Raw genomic sequence first — 22,693 nt, forward strand, 5'->3', positions numbered from 1 at the left:
CCCGCCCCAGCTCCCATTGGCTGGGGGCAGCGCGCAGAGCCCCATGGCCCTCCTCCTAGGAGCCAGACCAGCTGGCCGCTTCCAGGGCGCAGTGTGATGCCCCAGGACTAGCCTGCCTTAGCTCTGCTACACCACTGACCGGACTTTTAACAGCCTGGTCAGCGGTGCTGACTGGAGCCACCAGGGTCCCTTTTTGAACGGGTGTTCTGGTCGAAACCCAGACACCTGGTCACCCTAACAAGGAATAAGAACCATCTCACTCCCTCTTAAATGTGCTGGCTCTCCAGTACTACCAGGAGTAAAAAGCAATTTAAATATATTTTGTCACTGAAGTAATTGAGTTATTTCGCTGAATATACAGGGAAAGAAGATCTGTTGAGTAAGAAGGTGCTATTTTTGCATATTCACTTCTCTGAGTAGAAAAGTACTAACTACTCCTAGGTATGTTGTGTTCTTTAAAAAATGGTCACCTGTTTCATGTTTTAAGTTCCCTCCACCCCTGTATGCTGTTTGAACAGATTTTGAATTTCCATGTTGAATGTTGAAGAAACAGCATATATGAGTTTATTATCTTGTATAATCTTAAATATCTCTAATTCAAATGGTTTCCTGATGGAGCAAAAAGTTGCTTTAAAGCTTAAGATGGAATGCTCCAAAGAGATGAGCTGAGTAACTGTTCAGTCAGTTGTGGAATATAGCAGTTGCTAAATTGCATTGTTTGCAAGAAAAGACATCTCTTATGTGATGTCCACATTTATTTTTAATAATACTGATGGATGCATGTTGAGTGGTTGGTGCTTCTATCAGGATCTTTTAAAATTGCTGAGGCTCTTTTTCCCTAAGTTGAGGTTAATGTTATGGGTGCAGGGTTAGCTGTACCCCTTACTCAGTCTCACCATGGACACTCTTCCCAAATCACAGGTCCATGCCTGTAATTCTCTCAGGGTGACTCCCATAATCCACTTAGGGTTCCTGGCCAATGGGAGATACAGAACAGGCATTCAGGGCAGGGGCAGCACATGGAGCTTCTCTGATTGCACCTGTGTCTAGGAGCCACAGGGACATGTTGGCCGCTTATGGGAGCTTATGGGAGCTGCGCAGAGCCAGGGCAGGCAGGCAGGGACCAGGGGGTGGAAAGAGGCCGGGCAGGGGTGGGAAAAAGTGGGGTGGGGGCTTGGAAGAAGGGGTGGAGCGGGGGCAGGGCCTGGGGTGGAGCGGGGGGTCAAGCATCCCCCTGGGGTCTGAGTAAGTCAGCACCTATGGTACCAGAGGGTCCATTTAAGAGCCTAATTAGCTTGGCTGAGAACAGCAGAACACAGCAACAACCACCTCTTGCAACTTCTATGTGTTTTGCTTCCAGCAGACTGTATCGGTTAAAATGACTAATATCAAATTATTTAATGAACATGTTAAAACACCCCTCTGGAGACTGATCAATGGATATTATAGATCAGTGGTCCCCAAACTTTTTGTCACTCCCTCCCGCCTTAACTGTAATGCAATCTGTCTGCAACCTCCTGGGAGCTGGGGCCCGAGGCTGGACCTGAGGGTGGGAGTCAAGGAGCAGAAGTCACAGCCGGGTGTGGGGCCGAAAGCCAGGATTGGGAGCTGTGGCTGGGAGCTGGGCTGTAGTCAAGGCCAGGAGCCGAAGCCAGGGCCTTGGCTTTGGCCAGAGCGGAACTGCGGGCATAGCAGGCTGGGTGATGCTCTCTCCCCACCTGCAATGGGGACTGGCCCAGGCCCCCCGAACATTCCTCTGTGCCCCCTGAGCAGATGCGCCCCATAGTTTGGGGACCACTGCTATAGATAGAGATCGTATTTAAAATTCAAAATATATCTGCTAACAGACATGGTTTTGGGTGTGAAAGGTGAGGCCATGACTTCTGTGCTTATAATTTCTACTATTCTTTGTCTTACATGGGTAACAGAAATACCCAAAAGTAGTACATGAGAACCTTAACAACCTGCATTAGTGGGGCAGCCCAGGCATGGACTAATGGGGACTAAGGATTAGCAAGTGCACCAGTGTGATCACTGAGAATGATGCCATGCTTCCTATGAGCCAAAAGGGAGCCCAGGTAACCTGTGCCTAGCTCTTGGAACTATCTAATCTCCAAGGCAGGGTAATTTATTTCTCCTTCTGCTTTTCTTTCTCCGTGACAGGGCTCTTCCTGCTGCTGAGTCTGAAAACATCAGGGAGGCCAAGCTAGGCTCTGGTTGGTGTCATAGTAGATACAGTGAAGTTGCCAGGGATATGGAAAAGGTGCCAAGCAGGTGGCTTTAGAGGCTGCTGATGGAGTCCTGGAGACCCTTAAAAAGAATATCATCATTTCTCCTTATTAGCAGCTCTCAAGGCTGCTGTTGCCTCCGTGCTTTCTACAGCTCGGAGCCCAGCTGCTGCTGAGGAGAGAGGAGGTGGTGCTTTATAATTTCCTCCGCACAAGCCTGTTAATGTACACTGCGACATCATCTTCTGGATTCCTCCTTACCCCTGCAGCAATTACAGCACAGCTGCTCTGGGAGCACTGGGACCCAGATTTTGAATGGTATTTAATCGTTGCTCTGCTCAGTGTCACAAGGCGTAAGTAACTCAGATAGCTAAGTCCCATGTTAAAAAGTGATTTAGGCACTTAGGAGCCTAATTTTCATTGAAAGTCAATGGGCTTGAGAGTCTGACTCAGTCTCTCCCCACCAATCCCACTCTCACAAGCACCAGCATCTGGGAGGAGGAAAGATGGCAGGCTCCGTTTTAGGGTTTACCCAGCATCAGGGGCATAGCCACGGTGTAATGTGGCAACAACACCCTAACATCCCATATGAAGCTTAACATTATCTACACTGGCATCACCCCAGCTGCGCAGCAAAACCTTACTGTTCTGTACCTTCTATTGTAGATTTGTGAGTCTGTGTCTTACTGAAATATAGATTAATGAGGGTCTGCAGTTCTTTAGACAGGTAATTCTTTGTAAGGGTTCTATAAAACAGGTCTGAGAACAAAGCAATTAAATTTTTAGCCAATTGTAAATAGCAGCTGTGGGATAGCAGCTTTATGGTATTGCTGCAGGATCATGGTTTCAGGAAGCGCTATGGTACATTCTCCTCCCCAGGCCTGTGCCTCATGTAGTATGGGTGCATACTCAGTTTAGAGAGCTTTGTTGTAGTAACAATCTGGCTGTCAAGTGTGTACACTTCATGGGCAACTGACTCAGATGCAACACACTAGGCTGCACATCACAGCATAAAGTCTGCCACTAATAATGCTTCTATTGAATTGTTCATCACTGTAGCAACCACACCCGATTCTGTGAGGGAGACACCTTGTACATACGATTATGTAAGTGTCACAGCATAACGAGGGAGTGCCTAGAAGAAATTGAGTCTGTAGATTAGGATAGCCAACCAGGACATTATTCAGCAAATTGTATTCTGCAAGATGAGACATAAAGAACCTTTGCACATCTGAAGTTGTAACGACCAAAGCACATCGCCTACTTTATTTATGGACCAAATACAACAAGCTGCTCTCATCTCCCCCTACTGCCACTACAACAGATCCACATCCAGGAGTGACACTACCTTCTCTTTACTGGCTTTAAGTACAATTCTCTGAGGTCCCCACCCGTAGCAAGGGTTATAGCTGATGATTTCTGGGCAATCTGCTCCTCTCTGGATGTTCCCCATTGCCCTATTTATACTTTGTGTTCTCCTGATCTCATAAATAATCCAAGGACATTGACACAGGTAGTTATTTTGGCCCACATCTTCCATTTGTGGTTGAGATTAAATTTTCCACATCTCGCAACACATGCCTTGAAAAAGGCTGTGTACGACCAGGCTGACTATCAATGCGCTCTCACCTTTCATTCTTTTTCCATTTTGCAGAGCGTCACATCCTAATGGCTGCTGGATTTGGAGATACCAAGCGCCATCTGCGCATCCCTTTGATCTGCACATCACACTACAGTTTCTGTGTAACACACATCAGGCAGAGTTGTTCCACTCTAGAAAATGGCAGTGTATTTGGGATTTTGCCTAGTGCAGGTAGTCAGAAACTGCACACGTGCGCGCGCACGCATGCACACACATATACACATATATAGAGTGGTATTTCAGGTTGTTTGCCTGCAACAAAACAGATTTGCCTATCAGACACATCTCTCCCTGTGACCAGAGGACCAATATGATATTTTGATTAGTCAGGAAGACTTAGTGCTAACCCACAGCATGGTGACAGCATACTGTTGTTGCTGGCGGCACACTCATGTACAATAGTGAGGGAATGACTAATGCTGATTGCAACCCACAGGATACAGGTATTGCTGTACTTCATGAGCTGTGACCAATGCCCACGCAGTCGGTGGAAAGGCACTCCAGCCCAGCTTTCATTCTACCTTTTGCCACCTGTGTCCCCACAATAGGCATTTATCTCATTTGCTGGTTACTATATCCTGTTGGTACAACCTGATTCAAAGCCGTACTGCACTCTTGCTGACATGTAACTATACGTGTCCCTTTATTTTACCCCAGATGCTGCATTAGGCAAGTTCTGCACACAGCATAGCAAAGATTTCACAGGCTGTAGATTTTTCCAGTTCAGTCTAAGAAATTACACTTCCCTTCATTATGCTTATTCACTAAAACAACAGCTCATTCCAGATATTTGCAATATGTGTGTCCTGTATGTCACAGAAACACATGGTCATAGTTTATGCCACCTATTTGAGAAACCTGGACTGCTCTATAATTTTTCCCTCTACGTCAGATCATGCAGAGTTAAAGAGAGATTTTACTAACTGACTAGATCACTAATGCTCTGGAAGGTACTTATTATACACAAGTTGCATACACATAAAAATAAGTGAATGCTGCAAAAAAAAACGTTCACAAATATTTGTTCAAATTTATAATCCAGTTCATTTTGATGGTTCTCCCCATCTTTTGTGTTTGCAAATATTTTACCAAACTAGTTTACAGGGGTGAACAGTCACATAAAAAGCCAATTTTAAGGGAATTTTGACTTTGTAAACAGGATCATGGAAAGTGACACGGTCCTTGTAGCACTTACAGGGACATCTGTGTGAGCTTGGAATGAATCTCCAGGCTATCAAGCACATTATTTGCCCAGCTCTGCTGTGTTAAATGCCCTGTCTATGCTATCAAAACAATGTCATTGTCAGAGGAATATTTAGACTCCAGACCCTTGATAAAATGGTTTCTCTGCCACAGGGTAGAGATGACTGACCCATGGTGAACTGCATCATAAATTACAGACACAAGACACATTCATTACCCCTCACAATCTGAGCATGGATTACAAGCACCACACCTGGATCTCCAGGAAGAGAGCAGTTTCAAGTATGACCATGAGAGCAGACCACAATAACAAATAAAGACAAAAGTCATCAGCACCAATAAGGAGTATACTGGACCTTCAGCACCTTAGAGTTCATTTTTCCTAACCAGCTTTTAGCTGAAATGCTTTGGAGAATTATAAATGAAAACTCAAAATAAAAAACACTTAAAAATTAGGTCTGTATTTTAAATACAGACAGCTTCTTGGACTGTACTGTAACTGTTACCCATCCACTCCTAAACCTGCATTACATTTCTTTTACATTCTTCTAGCTCAGAAGGTCAATGAATATGTTTTATGATAAAATGCTGTATGCTAAGAGTAGCCCGTAGAACTAGCTTAGATTTTTATTAGATTCAGCAGTACCACAAGGAACCTACAGGTCTGTATCCTGTAAGACATTAGCAGGTTAGCATAAGTATAGCCAAGCACAGAAGGCCTGTGACCCTTGGCATAGATAAATGACCTGACAGTTACCCTTAGGTTTTGGGGAACTAGGAATAGCTTGCTCAATAGCAGGAGTTGGAATATATCGATACCAGACAACCGCAGGAATACTGAAGTGATACTGGGCTTGGATATTTTAGGATAGAATTGTTGGCAGATGTCTAACCACAAGCTTGCTTGAGCCATAGCTGGCATATATGATAATGAATTAAATTGCATTAATAAGTGAACCTATAGGATAAATGCATTCCAATATTATAAGGGTGAGGAAGTTAGATTTGGACATGGAAAGCTGGGCATTAGAATGAATATTCATGATAGTGTTCAGGCCTTGTAATAGGCCAAACCACCATGTGGAGGAGGTTAGCTTTCCGTCATTTGACCCTTCAGTTCTACTGTTATCTGCCACCAGCTCTATTGTTATCAGCCACCACTCTTGAGCATTGGGGAACCTGGACTATTGGACTCACTCAGCATGTCTCTTATCACCAGGTCCTCAAGAAAGGGTGTTAAGTATAGAAGTCTAAGAGCATATGCAAAGGAATGATTCCACAGACCTCCCCAATACTGTATTACTCTTGTCTGTGTACGTGGCTTGGGGCTTTTCTGTCTCTAGTACTGGTTTTAATAAAAATTACCAAGACTTGGCTTTGCCCTCAGTGTGTGTCCTTGCCATAGACCCCGAGGCTCCCGCTGAGATACTGAACATGTTGGTTTTAGTTCTGTGTAGCCTGATTCTGGGACAAGAACCCTCTTATCCCCAGCTCATTAATCAGGATCAACTGGCAATCAATACAAGTATTATTAACCATTAAAAAGGATCAGGCAACATATGTTTTGGAAACAACAATGTTTTATGCATATACAAAAAAGCCTCTCTCTGTAGAAGCTTTCCCCAGGCTAATTCTGAAGCAGGTGTGGCAGAGATTAAAAACTAAAACACACAGTTTGTAGGGGGAAATACCCACAGAAAGGACTTTATGAAACCTCATGGGTAGGGGTTTATGGTGCCCCTTCAGTTTTAAAACTGTTTTCATTAAGTCTTTTTTCTAAAGTATGCAAAACCTTTGATCATTGGAGCTATAAGATTAAAATTAGTGTACTGTTTTTAATGACAAAAGAAAAATTTCATAATCGGGGTGGGGTGGAAGCATGAAGACTATAAAGGTTGTCCCAACCCCGCAATTCTCACTCCTGCTGGATTCTGTTAGTTGTTCTGGGTTTCGTGAGTCAGGTAAGTACGATCTGAATTTATTACACGTTTAAAATCTCTTATATTAATTTAGCATTTTCATTTAGAAATGGATTGAGCCCATTATATTGAGGAAAAAGACCACTGTACCTATGGGTTAACAGTTAAGTATAACATATTCACTGCTGAGATGTTGGTGGGAACAGAATTATCTCCTCAATAGGAAAAAAAAATCAAACAAACCTACATACCTAGTTGATAGTTTCAATATATTAGAGGAGATTTACATTTTCACCTGTTGATAACTGCTTAGTTAACATAATCATTTCTAATTCAAAAACTGCACTTATAATAAGCAATTGTTGTTTATACCAACTGCTTGCCCTCTTCATCCAAAACAGAAACATGCTACCTGGAATGAAATCCATCACTGATTTTTTCCTTCTTTTTAAACATTCAAATGTAGGGTTTTGTTTTTGTTTTCACAGTTATTCTTCAAGAATATAATCAGAAATATGGAAAATTTACTTGATGATAACCTTTTAAAATATTTCACCCAATATGCACTGATGGAGGGTAGTACCAGCGCGCTGTCCATTGGTGGACTAAAAAACCTGCTTCAGAATCAATTTTCACAGTATCTGAAGGTAAGTGTAGCCCAAGCAGCGTCAATTATACTCTCTGTGGAATGAGTGGGAAAATGTAAATACAGGCCCTGATCCTGCAAGGCAGAGCCTTATGCCCCCACTGACTTTAATGATCATTGTCAAAGGGTCAGTATGTGAATCCAACACCTGCCTTACTCACATAGTTGTAAGGAGTTCACAACTTAGCACTATGAAAGAAATACTTTTAATGTATTTTATAAGGTGTTCTGAAGGCAAAGTTGCACCAACTGGATCATATAAAATATTCCCCCCAAGTCTATATACTGTATCTTGATTCATCTCGGAAGGTCTTAGACTTTGAGACTACGTAAATGTGACTGGTAATTATTCGATTCTGAAAACAGAAGTATCAGAATTCAGGTAAGAAGTCTGAAGAAGCTGGTAAATAGTTGAAGTCCCTGCTGTAATGGAAATGGAGATGATAATTCTCTGTGATTTTAAGAAAAGTGCAAAGGCAAAAAATCACCACCACCATTTGATCTGCAGAAATGTCCATATGACACCATTTGGGGGTTTCAAGAATGATCAGATTTTGGAAGATTAACTGGAGTTGGGTTTTGACTTCAGTAGGACTCCAAATAGTTTTCTTTGCTGGACTGGCCATTTAGATGTTAAATGTGGGTGTGCTGAATCAATGTTGGTACATTTTGTCAAAGGCCTGACCTCATTGGAAATTCCAGAATTTTGTGAATAACAAAAATCCACTTTATTCATTTTGCTACAATTTGTTGGATGGAGAAAAATCTTTTACATGATCCAGTATATGCAATTAAACCTATGGAAAAATCATAAAATATAAAAAAGTGTTTCCTTATCAAACAATTATCATAATTTATAGTCATAGTTTAGTTAATTGGAAAAGTTAATTGGAAACAAATTTGTAAGTCTGCTAAGGTGCTTTCTTAATAAAACTTTTTTATATCAGTCATAGCCGGTTCAGTTTTGGAGAAAAATAAATCCAGATTTGATTGAGCATTCACATTTCACCTGTGTTATCAATGATTTCTATTTGCAATTTGGATAGTAGATTTTTCTAGCATTTTCCCTGTTTGCAGAAATGTGCAACTTGTTTGACACTGAAATAGATGATATAAAGTATGACACAACATAAAAAAGCAGCTTAAATCACAATCAAAACTACATTTATCCCACTTCATACATCTGACTAATTACCAAGAGTGTTTTCAGAAAATTCACTGCACCAGAATGCCATGTGCACTTTCATAATATGGACTGGACTAAAAGGAGTTAATGCTCTTAGCTAGATTTACCACATTTAAACAATTTTGCTAATACAATACAGAGTATTCTAAATACAGGGGGGAACAGTCATGTCTCAGGGCCTGATCCAAAGTCCAGTGAAGTCAATGCGATTCTTTCAACTGATGTAAGTGGGCTCTGGGTTAGACCCTCAGATAGTACTGTGTGGTAGATGTTGACTTTTAATGGTGACCACTGTTGCTCAGTGAGTCTATGCTACTGCTTTCTCACATGTCTTTCTTTCCCCATCTTTGTGATATAGTCCAAACTAAATTTACCTACATCAGACTGAAAGCCTAGTCATAATGAAGCCTTGCTGTAGTGATTTATTCAAGAACCTCTGGCTTGTTCAGTTGCACTGGCTCTTGCACATGGGGACATTTTCACTTCTTTATAGTCTGACTGTGAGAATTTTAACTATTTCTTAGGAATGCTCTTCTATAGTGAAAGGTAAAAGGCAGATGATTGCTCACACTTTTCAGAGGACTGGTACGTCTTTGATAGCAATGTTAGCAGACTGTGGGCACTGCATTTCTTGGTTAGTCAATATAACAATCTCCTCCCCCCACACACACACCCATGTACTTACTGGTAGATCCCATAGTAGTAGCAATACCTCCATAGTAACATTAATAGTTAGCATACTTTATGGGCTATGTTTCTTATCAGGAAGTATCTATGACCATTAATTTTTTTACTTAATTTTTTTAATGATTTTCCTATAAAAACAGGATGCATTCTCTCTCGATAACATAATTAAATCGTTGGACAAAAATAATGATGGGAAAGTCAGCTTTGAAGAATTTCTGTCCATTATAAAACGTATAACTGGCACAGGCCAGTAAGACAAAAGGAGGAGGACCACCACTGGCAAAGGAAGAAAGAAAAAACTTGGTATTCATAAAAAGTATATATATATATATGTATGTATTTACAGATTTACTTATTGTGATAACATTATCAGCAGATAATAAAGATTTTCTTTAGTGTAAAAGGATTGGTCTCCTTGTACTGTATTTCCTATATACTGGGTATCAACACACTCTAAGCAGGTCACTTCCCAGTTATTTTAGAATTAACATTTTTATTTCATGCTACAAAAACATGATTAAGGAAATGGCCTTTATATAACTCCTGCTTTATGTGGGGGTAGTACTTTGAAACATGGGACGGTTTAAATTCATGTTTTTGGAAGGAATATGTGGCCATATACATTAAGGTCAGTCTATCACTCCCAGCAAGGATTGTTCACTACAGTATACTAGTCAATTCAATTTAAGTCAGGACACACATCTCAATATAGTAAAATATCTGAATTAGATATATTTAAGATTCATATGTTAAATACAAACTTACCAATATTCTATTTACTATTTTTTAAAAATATTTTCCTCAATAACATGCATAAAATATATCTAACAAAAACAGCTGTACTTAGGTGAATCAAATAAAAATCTATAAGGAATATTATAACTGTATACATACAAAATGAATTATATCAAATCTAAGATCAAATATGGCCCGCCTATTACAGTAGAACCTCAGAGTTACAAACATCTCAGGAATGGAGGCTGTTTGTAACTCTGAAATGTTCATAACTCTGAACAAAGTATTATGGTTGTTCTTTTAAAAGTTCACAACTGAACATTGACTTAATACAGCTTTGAAACTTTACTGTGCAGAAGAAAAATGCTGCTTTTAATCATCTTAATGAAACAAGCACAGAAACAGTTTCCTTGCCTTGTCAAATCTTTTTTTTTTAACTTCCCTTTATTTTTTTAGTAGTTTATGTTTAAAACAGTACTATACAGTATTTTATTTTTTTGGTTTCTGCTGCTGCCTGATTCCATACTTCCAGTTCCAAATGAGATGTGTGGTTGATCAGTCAGTTCATAACTCTGGTGTTCATAACTTTGAGGTTCTACTGTATCACAAATGTCTCTGTGACCTCTGCACTGATGTCCTATGTTCTAACAGGATATATTCATTAAACCATTCTGACACTAAAGGTTTTGATTCCTTCATTATAAATCAGCTTTTGCATATTCTTGCTATTGACAATATAATAATAAAATATCTTTGATATCCATTTACTTTAACAACTTTAAGTTACAGTTAATAACTAATAAAAAAAACATTATTAGGGTTAGAAAGTCAAGCACTCAAAGTTAGGAAATGTCAGAATTTAGGTTGTTTATGCATCCTCCATTTGTCCTGCTTATGCATATGCATTATGGTACAGCATTTAATTCCATGATTACATTCTATTTATTTTCCAGAGGACCCAGAAAAAAACATCTGATGATGAATTAGATGGATGGTCAGGACTTTACAGTACATGGCTACAAGCAGAGCATCCACCATTCTCTCTGCTGGTATCATGTTCTGCCTTATGACAGACAGTTCAAAGAAAAAATGTTTCAAAAATTTACTTCACTGTTTACATTTTTTAAAGTAACATTTTGCTCCTTCCGGGAACCTTTTAGCAAGCAATATTCACCGCAACTATGAGAGACAGGCTTGGATTGCAGTTGCGTGGGATGATGTTTGTATTATTATGAAAATACTTTCACCTTTACAGCTAACTGTAACACCAGTTGCAATTTAAGAGGCAATCTCTTTGCTAAAATGAAACTTCCAAACACCTTTTCTTTAAGGGAGCTCTGACACTTTACACTTTAAGGGTCCAATCCTGAAAGGTGCTAAGTGTCTTCAACTCCCATTGAAGAAAAGGGATGTTGAAAGTGCTCAACACTTCATAGGAAACACCAAACATGTTTCTGAATCAGGCCCTAAACTGGGAACAACTTACAGTACATGGCTACATAGCTGCAGAGGGCAGATGAGATATATTTCTATTGGTTCAGATCCTAATGCCTGTCAGCCTCACAGAAGGGACATCTTATATCCATTTTTTTTAAATGGATTTGAGGCAGCCCTGAAAAATATTCAGAGTGGGAATACTCTAAAGGAAGGGAGATTTCACTCTTTCACAAAAGTGGTAAGACATTTTTCTGGTTTGGCTATACATGCACAACTTCTGAAATTTGTTTTTTTGCATTTGTTATAGATACACATTACAATTTATGCATAGAAATAACACTTAACCTCTTTCAATGAATCAATAGGAGCTTAGACACTGACTTCACGGGAGTGTAGGATTCAATTCAATTAAAAATAAGGCATCCCTGTAAGAAGAAGGATAGGCCACTAATTTAGGACCTGGAAGACCTGAGTTCAAGACCCTACTCTACCATGGATGTCCTTTGTAACCTTGGGCAAGTCACTTAGTCTCTCTGTACCTCAGTTCCCCATCTATATAATAGGGATAAGAACACTTTCCTACCTCACAGGGGTGTTGAGAGGATAAATTAAAGATTGTGAGATAAAATAAGGTACCTAAAATAGACTACTGTGTACACTTCGGTCCTTAAGTAACTAGTGTTTCTTGGAAAAAAATATTTTTCAAGTAGTTTATTTTTGGCCAAATATAAAGTATTTTCATACACCTTGTTTTTATTTCAATTCTTGCTATGGACCCAATCCTGCAAATACTTCTGTAAATGAGCAACTTTACACATGCAAGTAATCACAGTAAACTAAACAGAATTACTTATGTGTGTAAGCGTTTGCAGGACTGGGATCTATATTTCTTTTCATTTTATCTGTGTTGTACAATAGGAGAAATTTCTGACTTTGACTGTGTTACTAACACTTCTTGTAAGCTATAGAAAAAGCAGGCAACGGGAAGTAAGCATTAAATAGTGTTATAAAAGTGTCACTTGCTCTCAAAGCCCACTTCTGACCCAATGCTCAGGGTTATAAAAAATGCTTACATTTTACTTATTCCAAAAGGTCAAGAGCACTTCATACCACATGTAATATCAGAAATATCATGGAAAATAAAGTTTTAAAAATAAAATCAGCATCTTCAAGCAGTGTTAGTAACACAGTCAAAGTCAGAAATTTCTCCTATTGTCGAGAGTAAGGAGAGCTGGGTTCTATGCCCAGTTCTGCTACTGATGAACTGGGTAACCTTGAGCAAGTCACTTCACCTCTCTGTGCTACTTCTTCTCCCATCTATAGATGAAACTTACCCATCTGTGCAAAGTGCTTGGAGTTCTACAGATTAAAAGAACTATTTATTATTATTTTGTGACATTCAGATAAAAGATTTTAGTTCAAGACTATTTCTAGTGCTAAAGCAAGGATGGATAAATGCATTAATGCTAACAACTATAACAGGAAACTCAGACATGTCCACTTTAATTTAAATCCCCTAGACACATTTTATAATGCTTTTCACCATGTGAGAAGGAAAAATGGTACAATTTTGTTTAAAACAAACTTTGTAGTTAAACTTTACAATGTGCAAGTCACTAAAAAAACTCATCAACCAGTGTTTTGTATGCAGAAACTATCAAATGGTTTCTCAGCACTGAAATATCAACTGCACACTACGGTTCCAGTCCTGCAACACCTACAGATTAACTTAACTCCTGCGTGTAGCCCCTCTGACTACCCATGGAGCTCAGCAGGAGTACTCATGTGCATAAAGTTACTCCTGGGTGTGTCGGCAGGATCAATGCCAAATAATGCTCTTGTAATCACACTGAACCATGGAACAAGATGAAATAGATGAATAATAGTTGAACTGATATAGATCAACAACACGGTAGGAAACTCCCTTATAGCTTAAGTATGCATTTGTTACTCTTCAAACAAGTCAAGTCACAACATTTACCTCTTCAACTTTAGAATTAAAAGCAAAAATCTCAAAAAGAAAATCTTCACAGTGCTAAAAACTTTTGATCAAAACAGTTTCTGTGCATTCTATTACAGCAATATCACTTGGGCCATTATAGTTGCAAGGACACAGTCAATTAATAGTGTTGCCAATTCTTGTGACTTTATCATGATTCTTGTGATTTTTGCTGTTTTTCTTAGCCACAGCTCCTTGAGTCAGGTGATTGTGTGAAAATCTTAGCTTTTTTTTTTATTTAAATAAGTTTCTAGTCTTCATGTTTGCAGAGAAAAGCTGTAAAACAGACTCTTACAAGCGCAAATCCCAGAAGGCAAATAAAAAGAACCCAAAATTTATTAATTATTTATAAGAATCTCATGAGTGTTAAGCCAATCTCGTGATTTCTGGGGTTCGGCTCATGATTTTTGAACACTTGAGGCTGGCAATACTACAGGTAGTAAATTAAAAAGAGTTACAAGAAATTCCAAGTTCTACACCTGCCCCTGAGAATCCTCACCTATTGCCATGGTTCAGCAATCACATAGTCCTAATTTTTTATTTAAAAAAAACAAACAAGCAAAACCCAACTGTTACTGGACCAGTGTTTCTCCACCCCAATTCTCCAGGAGCAACTTCCAGAGGAGGAGTAGCCAACACAAGGAAGAGGAGTACAGTAAGTGCTCTACTTCTGTTTCAAGCCTTACTGAGCTGCTGAGGGTGCTACCATGGGAGTGACACAGTGTTCCCTCATCAGCTCTCACGGTGCATGAAATCATCTCTATGGCCTCAATAATTCACAAACCTTACTAACCTGATCCCCGTTAAATTATTTCTGTACATTACTATAAACAATATCCAAATATTTTAATACAATGCAGGCTTTGCTAAACTGAAGCCTTTACGGTTACAGGTATTAATATGGTAAGATGTCCAGTTGAAACAACTGAAGGTTCGCTTTGCCTCACTCAGAGTTCAGCTGTGAAATATCAGCATTCCCGCTCTACAGATTAAGATTCAGAAACATGCTTTGCAGAGTAGCTGTTATGCACATCACACGCAAACTGTTTAAACTCCATTAATTACATTAATCTTTCATGACTTTCAGATTTTACATTTATTCCATTATTTTCTCCATTTAAATTGTACTTGAATGAATGTCTTGCTTCTCCTTTAATGCAATTAAAATGCTGCAGATCACCCAATGATTCATGATATTTCCGTATAACAGCAATATGCTGTCATAGATATGAGCTTCAATTCACTTCTCAATATCTTTTCCCTTTTGTATGGGGTCAGAGGTGCCCAGAAGTCTTCGCTACTCCTTCAGGTCCATGACAGGGGTTCATAGGTCTTGGGTTCCAGTCCTTTTCTCTTCAATCTTCTTTTAACAATCTCTCCATCGTATCTTCTGTCTTCCATATCCTTTCTTGCTGAACTCTTCCTCCCATGCTTTCTTTGTAAATCATTCTTCTCCCATTCGTATCACTTGTCCACCCACTTCAAATGTGCACTCTCCAGCCTATTTATTACTGGGAGTCCCATGTTCATTTTCCCCCAAATTTCTTCCATACACACTCTGTCTTCCCTCCATTTGCCTGCCATTCTCAATATATTATGTGCTACTACCAGTGTCTTAGTATCATAGAAAATCTTTTTTCTTCCATATGCAAAAGACCCGACCATTTCTAAACCACAGAGCAGGCAGGGAAAAACACATGCAGCATATACTTTTCCTTTCAGTTTGTTACTTAACTGAGGTCCTACAGTACTCCTTCTATCTTTTTCCAGTCACCCATGCACACTGGGTTCTTCTTTTCAATTCTCCAGATCTCTCTTTGATAGCACTAAGGGTATGTCTACACTCCAATAAGACACCTGCAGTTGGCCTGTGCCAGCTGACTCGGGCTAAGTGGTTGTTTAATTGTGGAATAGACGTTTGGGCTTGGGTTGCAGTGAGAGCTCTGGGATCCTCCCCCTTCGCAGGGTCCTAGAGCCTGGGCTTGGGCTCGTCAGAATCACAATTAAACTGCTCCATAGCTCAAGCCCCATGAGTCAGCTGGCACAGGCCAGGTGCATGTTCTTAACTGCAGTTTAGACATACCTTCAGTACTTCCCAAGTACCCAGATTCTTTCTTCTGAAGCTTCAATCAACAGCTCTTTTTCCACTCTCTCCACTTTCAAAACTTCAGGTTTCTTTGTGTTTATCTTCAAACCATGGTCATCAACACAGATGCCCACTTGCTATTGTTCTAACATTTAGTACTACTATAGCACTTTAACACAGAAAATTGCTGTTAGAGTTGAAGTACTGAGGATGCAGCAAAACTGCCTCACGAAAAGCAACAATAAATACACAGACTGATTGCTATTACACTGTAATAAACAGTAGTTCTCTGTAATCATTGATAAAAAAATACAGCATGTAAACTAGAGGCTGGAAATGAGCCTATGCTGACAAGTTTAAATCCTGATACAGATCCAGACCAAAATTAACTCAAAGTGTGGGACATTCAGATATGGGGTATTGGTTCAAGTCCATCTTTAGTGAGGACTAAGGGATGTTCACAGGATACAAATAATCCATAGCACTTCAATGGCATGTTACAAAGATCATCTACTTAACAAGCAAAGAAACATGGCAACATCAGGATAAGTAAAATGAGATTACTGACAAGAACATTTTGAGGGGGTTAAATGTCACCTGCAACAAGGTTTAGTAGGTGAGACTCGGAAAGGGAATAAACTGTAAAGGCATAATAGGAAGAAATTCTGCTGATGCCCCCTTCCCAAGGACAAGCATTCAACACATCCTAAGATCACAGTCTTCCCTGTAGCCCGGCCCTTCTGCATCTAAACTTCCCGCCCACCAAACAGGCTTAAGATAACCTTGATAATATTCAGGGTTTCAAGAGTACATTGACTTATGAAATTCATCATTCATCATTTCTTAGATTCAAAAGAAGCATGTAAGTAAAATGTGACCTCTTGCAGTCTATAAGGAGGGAAATGAAAGGAATCTTTTAAACTATATTACCGTTGGTGTACTGTCTGAATTTCCATTTGTTTACATATGAGTACATTTTCAAAGTTCACGTTGATTTTAATAGGAGGCATGCAGACAAAATTCTGTACAGCGCTTTGATAATCTACCTTTAAATTCAGACTAACAGACCTCTGTCAATATACATATTTCACGATCACTTAAAAAATAAAAAATTGTATTCATATTTTGAAGACTCAGCAAAAAATTCATTTTTACATTTCAGATTACAACCCAACACTTCTGGAGCAAGCTGACACTGGAGCAGCAGTTTAACATTTAGCAGTCTATTAATTCAATATCAATATCTATCTAAAACATTTCTCTTGTCTTATCTTTTTCATATTCTAGAAATCCCCATTTTCAGATCATCTGTGAGCTTTCCTGTTATGAGAATATTACATGCTCTCCTCAACTATGAGATATTATCAGGGTGCTCCCTTCCAAAATTTTGCCAGAGCACACATGGATGGTGCGAGTGCAACTTTATATTATTGAGTCAAGAGGACTTTCTGTCTGGAAAAGCCAAAATCACTACTATTGGAACCATTTGTACTTTCACTTTTACTAAATCCACCATGATGTTTTTAAATCTTTAACCAATTTTCCTCTGCTTTGGGACAGTCCCATCAAACACATAGCATAGAAAACTGTCCTAAAGAATCACTTTCTCTTTGTGACTCTATCACATAAAAAAATTATACCAGTACTTCTATTTATGTTCCCTGCAATTTTATTGCAAAAAATTGTGTTTTGATAAGAGATCTTTCCTACCTTATAGCTTCTTGTTATGTTTCACTCTACAATAACTACGTTATAATCCTTATCCTCTGCTTATATCAATCTGTGGCCATGCAAATTACTCTGATATAAAAATCAGTATTGTATCTTCATTACTCTTACATCTTCATTATAGTGCTAAGTTCCTATTTAAACAATAAATATGCTAAATATGGACAGCAGACATCTCTTCATGTCACAACACATGAAAAAGATACATAGCCTGTCATCTAACCAAGGCAAAAAAGGGGTATTAAGAAAACATACAGAAGAGACAAATCAGTACTTACAACAGGGTATTTTGTGTTTGGGTCAAATTCTGTAGAATTTGCATCTGGAACACAAAAAATTCAGAATAACCAACATACGTTTTCATTGTCCTAGATCATCAGCTTTGTTGGCTTGTCGGGCTATACTGTGCCCTTAGGCACAGCTTTGTAAAGGTGTGTGTGTAACGTACAACACCCCAGAAGCAGCCTCAGGAAGCACAATGCCTCAGGGTAAGTCTACACATCAAGAAGGGAGTGTGATTCCCAACTCAAGGAAACATATCTGTGCTAGCTCTGATTGAGCTAGCACACTAAAAATAGTGTGCTAAAAATCTGTGGCAGCATGAGCAGTGGGACAGGGTAGTGTCTGCCCCAGTGTCTCAGACAGGTACGTACTCAGTGCAGCTAGCCCCTCTTCCTGCTCATGGTGCTGCAACTACACTTTATTTTTAGTGTGCCAGCTAGATCAGAGCTGAGTCTTCACGAGCTGGGAATTACACCCCTAGCTTGAAGTGCCGACATACTCATAGAGACTCATCAGAGTCACACTTCCTCCCCGATACCTACTTGTTCTTGAGGGTAACAATTTACTGTTGGCCTAAGCCAGCACTAAATTACTACCCACCCTGCACTTATTTGGCTACTCTGCTCAATGAGTATTGGGGTGGAGTCAATGCTCCTCCCATTCCCCACCACTACCTACCCACCTGCTTGAGGGACAGAGTATAGAGGTGAGCTGCCAGTGTATTCCTATGCTTCTGAAACCAAGATCTGAGTTGCCTGCACAGGGGGAGAAAGGGAGTTCTTACTCCCTTACATAGGCATATAGTCCAATTCACAATCGAGCTCTTAGAATTTGCTCACATTGATCTAAACACATAATACTATGATCTGAATAATCTAAAGTTCATATAAAGAATAAGCATTCTTCTAAGTGAACCAAATCCATACTAGGATACTCACCTTTCCAGTTTAAACAGTTTCTTGCAAACTCCACCACTGCTAGCTGCATCCCCAAGCAAACTCCTGCAAAGAAGAGAAGAGAACAGAGTTTCACACAATAAAAAGTAGAATTTGCAAAGTAGCCTCAATTTTGCCTTCAGAATACCCAGTTTTGATTTCCGGCTACCCAGTTTGTATGTACAAACCCATACATTCTGGGAATCCTGAAGACTGGTTGACTAACTGTTGGCAAGAAATGTAAAGGTCACTCTAGACTATTCATAATATCTATGTCCTTAGAGTCCTACTAAATATTTTTTTTTCATTTTAAATGTTATGTGCCTAGTAGGGACAGGCTACAGCTGAAAGTTTGGGTATGTTCAGATCCAAGATTTTGGCCAGGCCCATCCCTAGTATCTGGTCAAAGAATTCACCATGCATCTTAGATTGTAAGCAACTCAAGGCAAGGACCACATCTTCTTATGTGTCTGCATAGCACCTGGCCGAGATCCTAACTGGACACTACTATAATAGAAATGTGTAATTAAAAGTAATAGCAATACAGAAATGATCAGACATAACAAACATGTTGAAAGGGATATTTTCTTGGGATATATTAAGCTAAAATTATAATGTTGCTGATTTATTACTCTTAAAAAGATACTCCAAATCAAATGTGATTCTAAGGTCTTTGAGGCAGGGACTGTCTTTTTGTTCTGTGTTTATACAGCACCTAGAACAAAGGGGGCCTGGTCCGTGACTGGGGCTCTGTGACGGGGCAGAGCGGCCCCGCACTGGTGCCGAGGGGGTTAACCCTTCCTTCTTGGCAGAGGAAGCCCTGCCCCGGAAGCCCTGCTGGGCATGCTCCAACTGGAGGGTAGTATAAAAGCCTGCAAAACTGCTCAGTCAGGACTGACCACCAGAGGAGAAGGACGCACACAGCCAGCTCCCGAGGAGAACCAGCCCACGCTCCAGGATCCAGCCCGGCCGGCACGTGCCCTGCGGCCCAGACGGAGGACCCAACAGAGGGATACGGACCGGTACCCCCCACACCGTCCCGGAGGGGAGAATACAACGTTGAGGGTAGGAAGTGACCCAGGGGAACCTTAGGGACAAGCTGCGTTAAAGCAGCACTGACGCTTGGCAAGTTGTGGGTGGATCCCCGCCGAGCCAACAGCAAGGGGAACCCTACCAATAGGAGAGCCCTGGGTTGTGACCCGGTGGAGAGGGTGGGACCAGGTCCCCCTACTCCTCCGACCATTAGGCAACACTTCCCTGCATGAGGGGGGAAAGATGGACTCTGGCCATTGGGCCACGTTGCCCTGATACTTGGGGCAAGCACGTGGGAACCTGCCATTAGGCCCCATCGGGACGCCCTTAAAGAAGGCAGGCTGGTAAATTCGAGAGGCGAGGCCCTGGCACCCATCCCTCCTCTGCCACAAAGGGGCGTGGCGGTGCCAAACCCATCACAGGCTCTTAGGTGATATTGCAAAACAAACAACAAATAATAGAGTCAGCACCTCTAACATAGAACTTGAATGCTGACTCGAGTCAGAAACCACTTACATTTTAATGAGGTGCATGCAACTTTGCCAGATAGATTTTAGATCCTATTTTAACAGCTACTATAGTTTTATAAAAATTAACCACCTTTTTCTACATATCTTCAACACACAGTAATATTTCCTTAGTTGAAAGATCTTACCAAGAAAAGGTTTTTTCTTTGTTCTTGCCCAAGAGATTGCTTGGAGTTTGCCTTCTGTTCCCCTAAATCCAAACCCGCCTGGGACCAAAATGCCACTGTAATAAAATCCATACATAAAATGATTGGGATGTAAAATAAGGACAAAAAAAGAAAGTCTCCGTGTGTCACTTAAAGGATAGACTTGTCAGGTTAAAATTAAATAAATGTGGTGTTAAGTGGCACCACATTTTGTATAATTCAAGGTGCCAATTCTGGGTGATCTTTAATGAGAAATGCACCTCATCAACATGAAAAATCCATTGGACTTATTTCAAGTTTTGGAACATCTGCGTCAGTGTTCTAGCCAAATTCAAATAAAGTAATTACATCCTCTCCAGTGAAATTCCTATTTCTTTAATAAGCTCCATAATTCTTCTTCACCCTAAACTTGTTGGATGGTATTTCTGGTGCCTTTACAATAGCTGTTGAATAATACTAAAGAGATGCCTTTTGGTAGTGGATGAAGTAAAATGTTCCCTTTAGTTATACAGGGGGAATTGCTGGTCCCAGTGACATCAATCGCAAAACTTGTATTGATCTCAATGGGGCAACTCACAGTTTAATAATTTTACAAAGCGGATTGATGCTTATAGAAACAACCTTACAAAAATGTCATGAATATTTAGTAGCCCAGGCACAACATTTACTTACTCACTTTTTACTATGATGTTTGATGACAAAAATAAACTACTGATCCTTTAGTCACATCAGAAAGGGTAGAATTTTTGAAAATGCCTAACTCTTTAAATGTACCTAAGCACGCAGGCACATTTAAAAATCCCACCCAAAGAGGCCAGAACAGAGGTTGAAGTATGGCCCAATATTTTTTAACTTGCTCTTTCCTTCAGTATAAATCATTCTCGTCACAAACCATCATGAAGCTATTTCTTCCTGTCAGCAACAAAAACAAATTCCTAAACAAGTCTACCTGATATAGTGAATGGTTCAAAATCTTTTTAGTAATATATGATTTGCCATTTGAGATGCACTTTAGAATTAGTGTGATATTTTTACATAAAATCTAAAATCTTTTCCAACGATGGCTTTTGCATTGCAAAGTACTGAGTTAATGAGAAGAAAGATAAGATGGTATTGGATATTGAAATTATACAAGACACTGGAAAAATCAGTTAGGAAAAAAATTATATTAAACAAAACAACAAATCATTAAAGTCTTCTACTTTGTATAGAGAATACTTGATGGCACCTACTCTGCTTTGCATAATTTTTGCCATGCCTGGTGGTATTTCACTGGGTTCTCAACTTCTGTAGAATGCTCAAGCTCTATTGAATCTATATACTAAGAAAGAAAAATATATGACAAAACAGTATTTCATTCCACAGAAAAAGCAATATAATGTTATACTGTACAACAAACATTTATAGCATAAAAAAAGTCTGCACGACTTTTCAATGATTCTCACAATAAATCTGCATATAAAAAATACTAGCTAAAGATCCAACCCTGCAAGGACCCCTGCAGCGGTGCCAGAACTAGGGGTGCTGCCATACCCCCAGGCTTGAAATAGTAACAACAAACACCAAATACATGGTTTCCATCATCAGCACCTCTACTATAAAAATTATTCCAGCACCCCTGGACCTCTGTTTAGGTGCAGAGGTCAGCCCATAAGGAATTCTTTGTAGGGCTATGTCTATTGTTATGGTGTGTGTAGCTTTCTAACTGTAAGTCTCTCTTCTATGTACTTTCCTCCCTCTGAATTAGTTCAAGATAGCAACTATTCCAGATTGAGTCACACACACATTCTAGACCAGATCCTCAGTTGATGTAAATGAATGTGGCTCCACTGAAGTCAAAAGAGAAAAGAAGATAGTGGGGTAGTTATGGCATTGGACTGGGACTCAAAAGAGCTTGGTTCAGTTCCTGGCTCTGCCACAGACTTCTTCTGTGACCTTGGGAAAATCACCTAATCTGTGTCTCAATTTCCCCCTCCATAAAAAAGTATATTTAAATTCTTCAGGGTAAAGATTGTCTATTCTGTATGTATATATAGTGCCTAGCACCATGGGGGTCCCAATTTCAATTATTTATAGAAATAATAATTAATAATACACCAATTTACACCCTCTGAGGATCTGGCCCATAATGTTTGTTTGTTCTTTGCTATTTTCTTTAATCTAAAATAAAAATCACCCACTCTGATATTACACATTTTCTCTTTATCTATGAAAAAACATACCACTGGTGAATGACAAGATTGTTTGAGGTTTGTTTGATTGGTAATTTTGAGGT

At 39.6% G+C, this 22,693-nt stretch overlaps 1 protein-coding gene across 10 annotated transcripts in view; it reads right to left on the reverse strand.

Annotated features, from left to right (window-relative positions):
* Positions 1 to 22,693, reverse strand: part of CTPS2 (CTP synthase 2) — a 153,152-nt gene that overhangs the window by 68,958 nt on the left and 61,501 nt on the right. For all 10 annotated transcript variants that reach the window (XM_039490157.1, XM_039490129.1, XM_039490109.1 and 7 more), the window contains 4 exons: positions 21,651 to 21,739; positions 20,401 to 20,495; positions 18,717 to 18,779; positions 17,775 to 17,818 (listed from right to left, as the gene is read on the reverse strand). In XM_039490157.1, coding sequence (XP_039346091.1) covers positions 17,775 to 17,818; positions 18,717 to 18,779; positions 20,401 to 20,495; positions 21,651 to 21,739 — 291 coding nt within the window. The remainder of the gene's footprint in view (positions 1 to 17,774; positions 17,819 to 18,716; positions 18,780 to 20,400; positions 20,496 to 21,650; positions 21,740 to 22,693) is intronic.

Source organism: Mauremys reevesii, linkage group 1 (assembly GCF_016161935.1).
Source record: "Mauremys reevesii isolate NIE-2019 linkage group 1, ASM1616193v1, whole genome shotgun sequence".
Lineage (NCBI taxonomy): Eukaryota > Metazoa > Chordata > Testudines > Geoemydidae > Mauremys > Mauremys reevesii.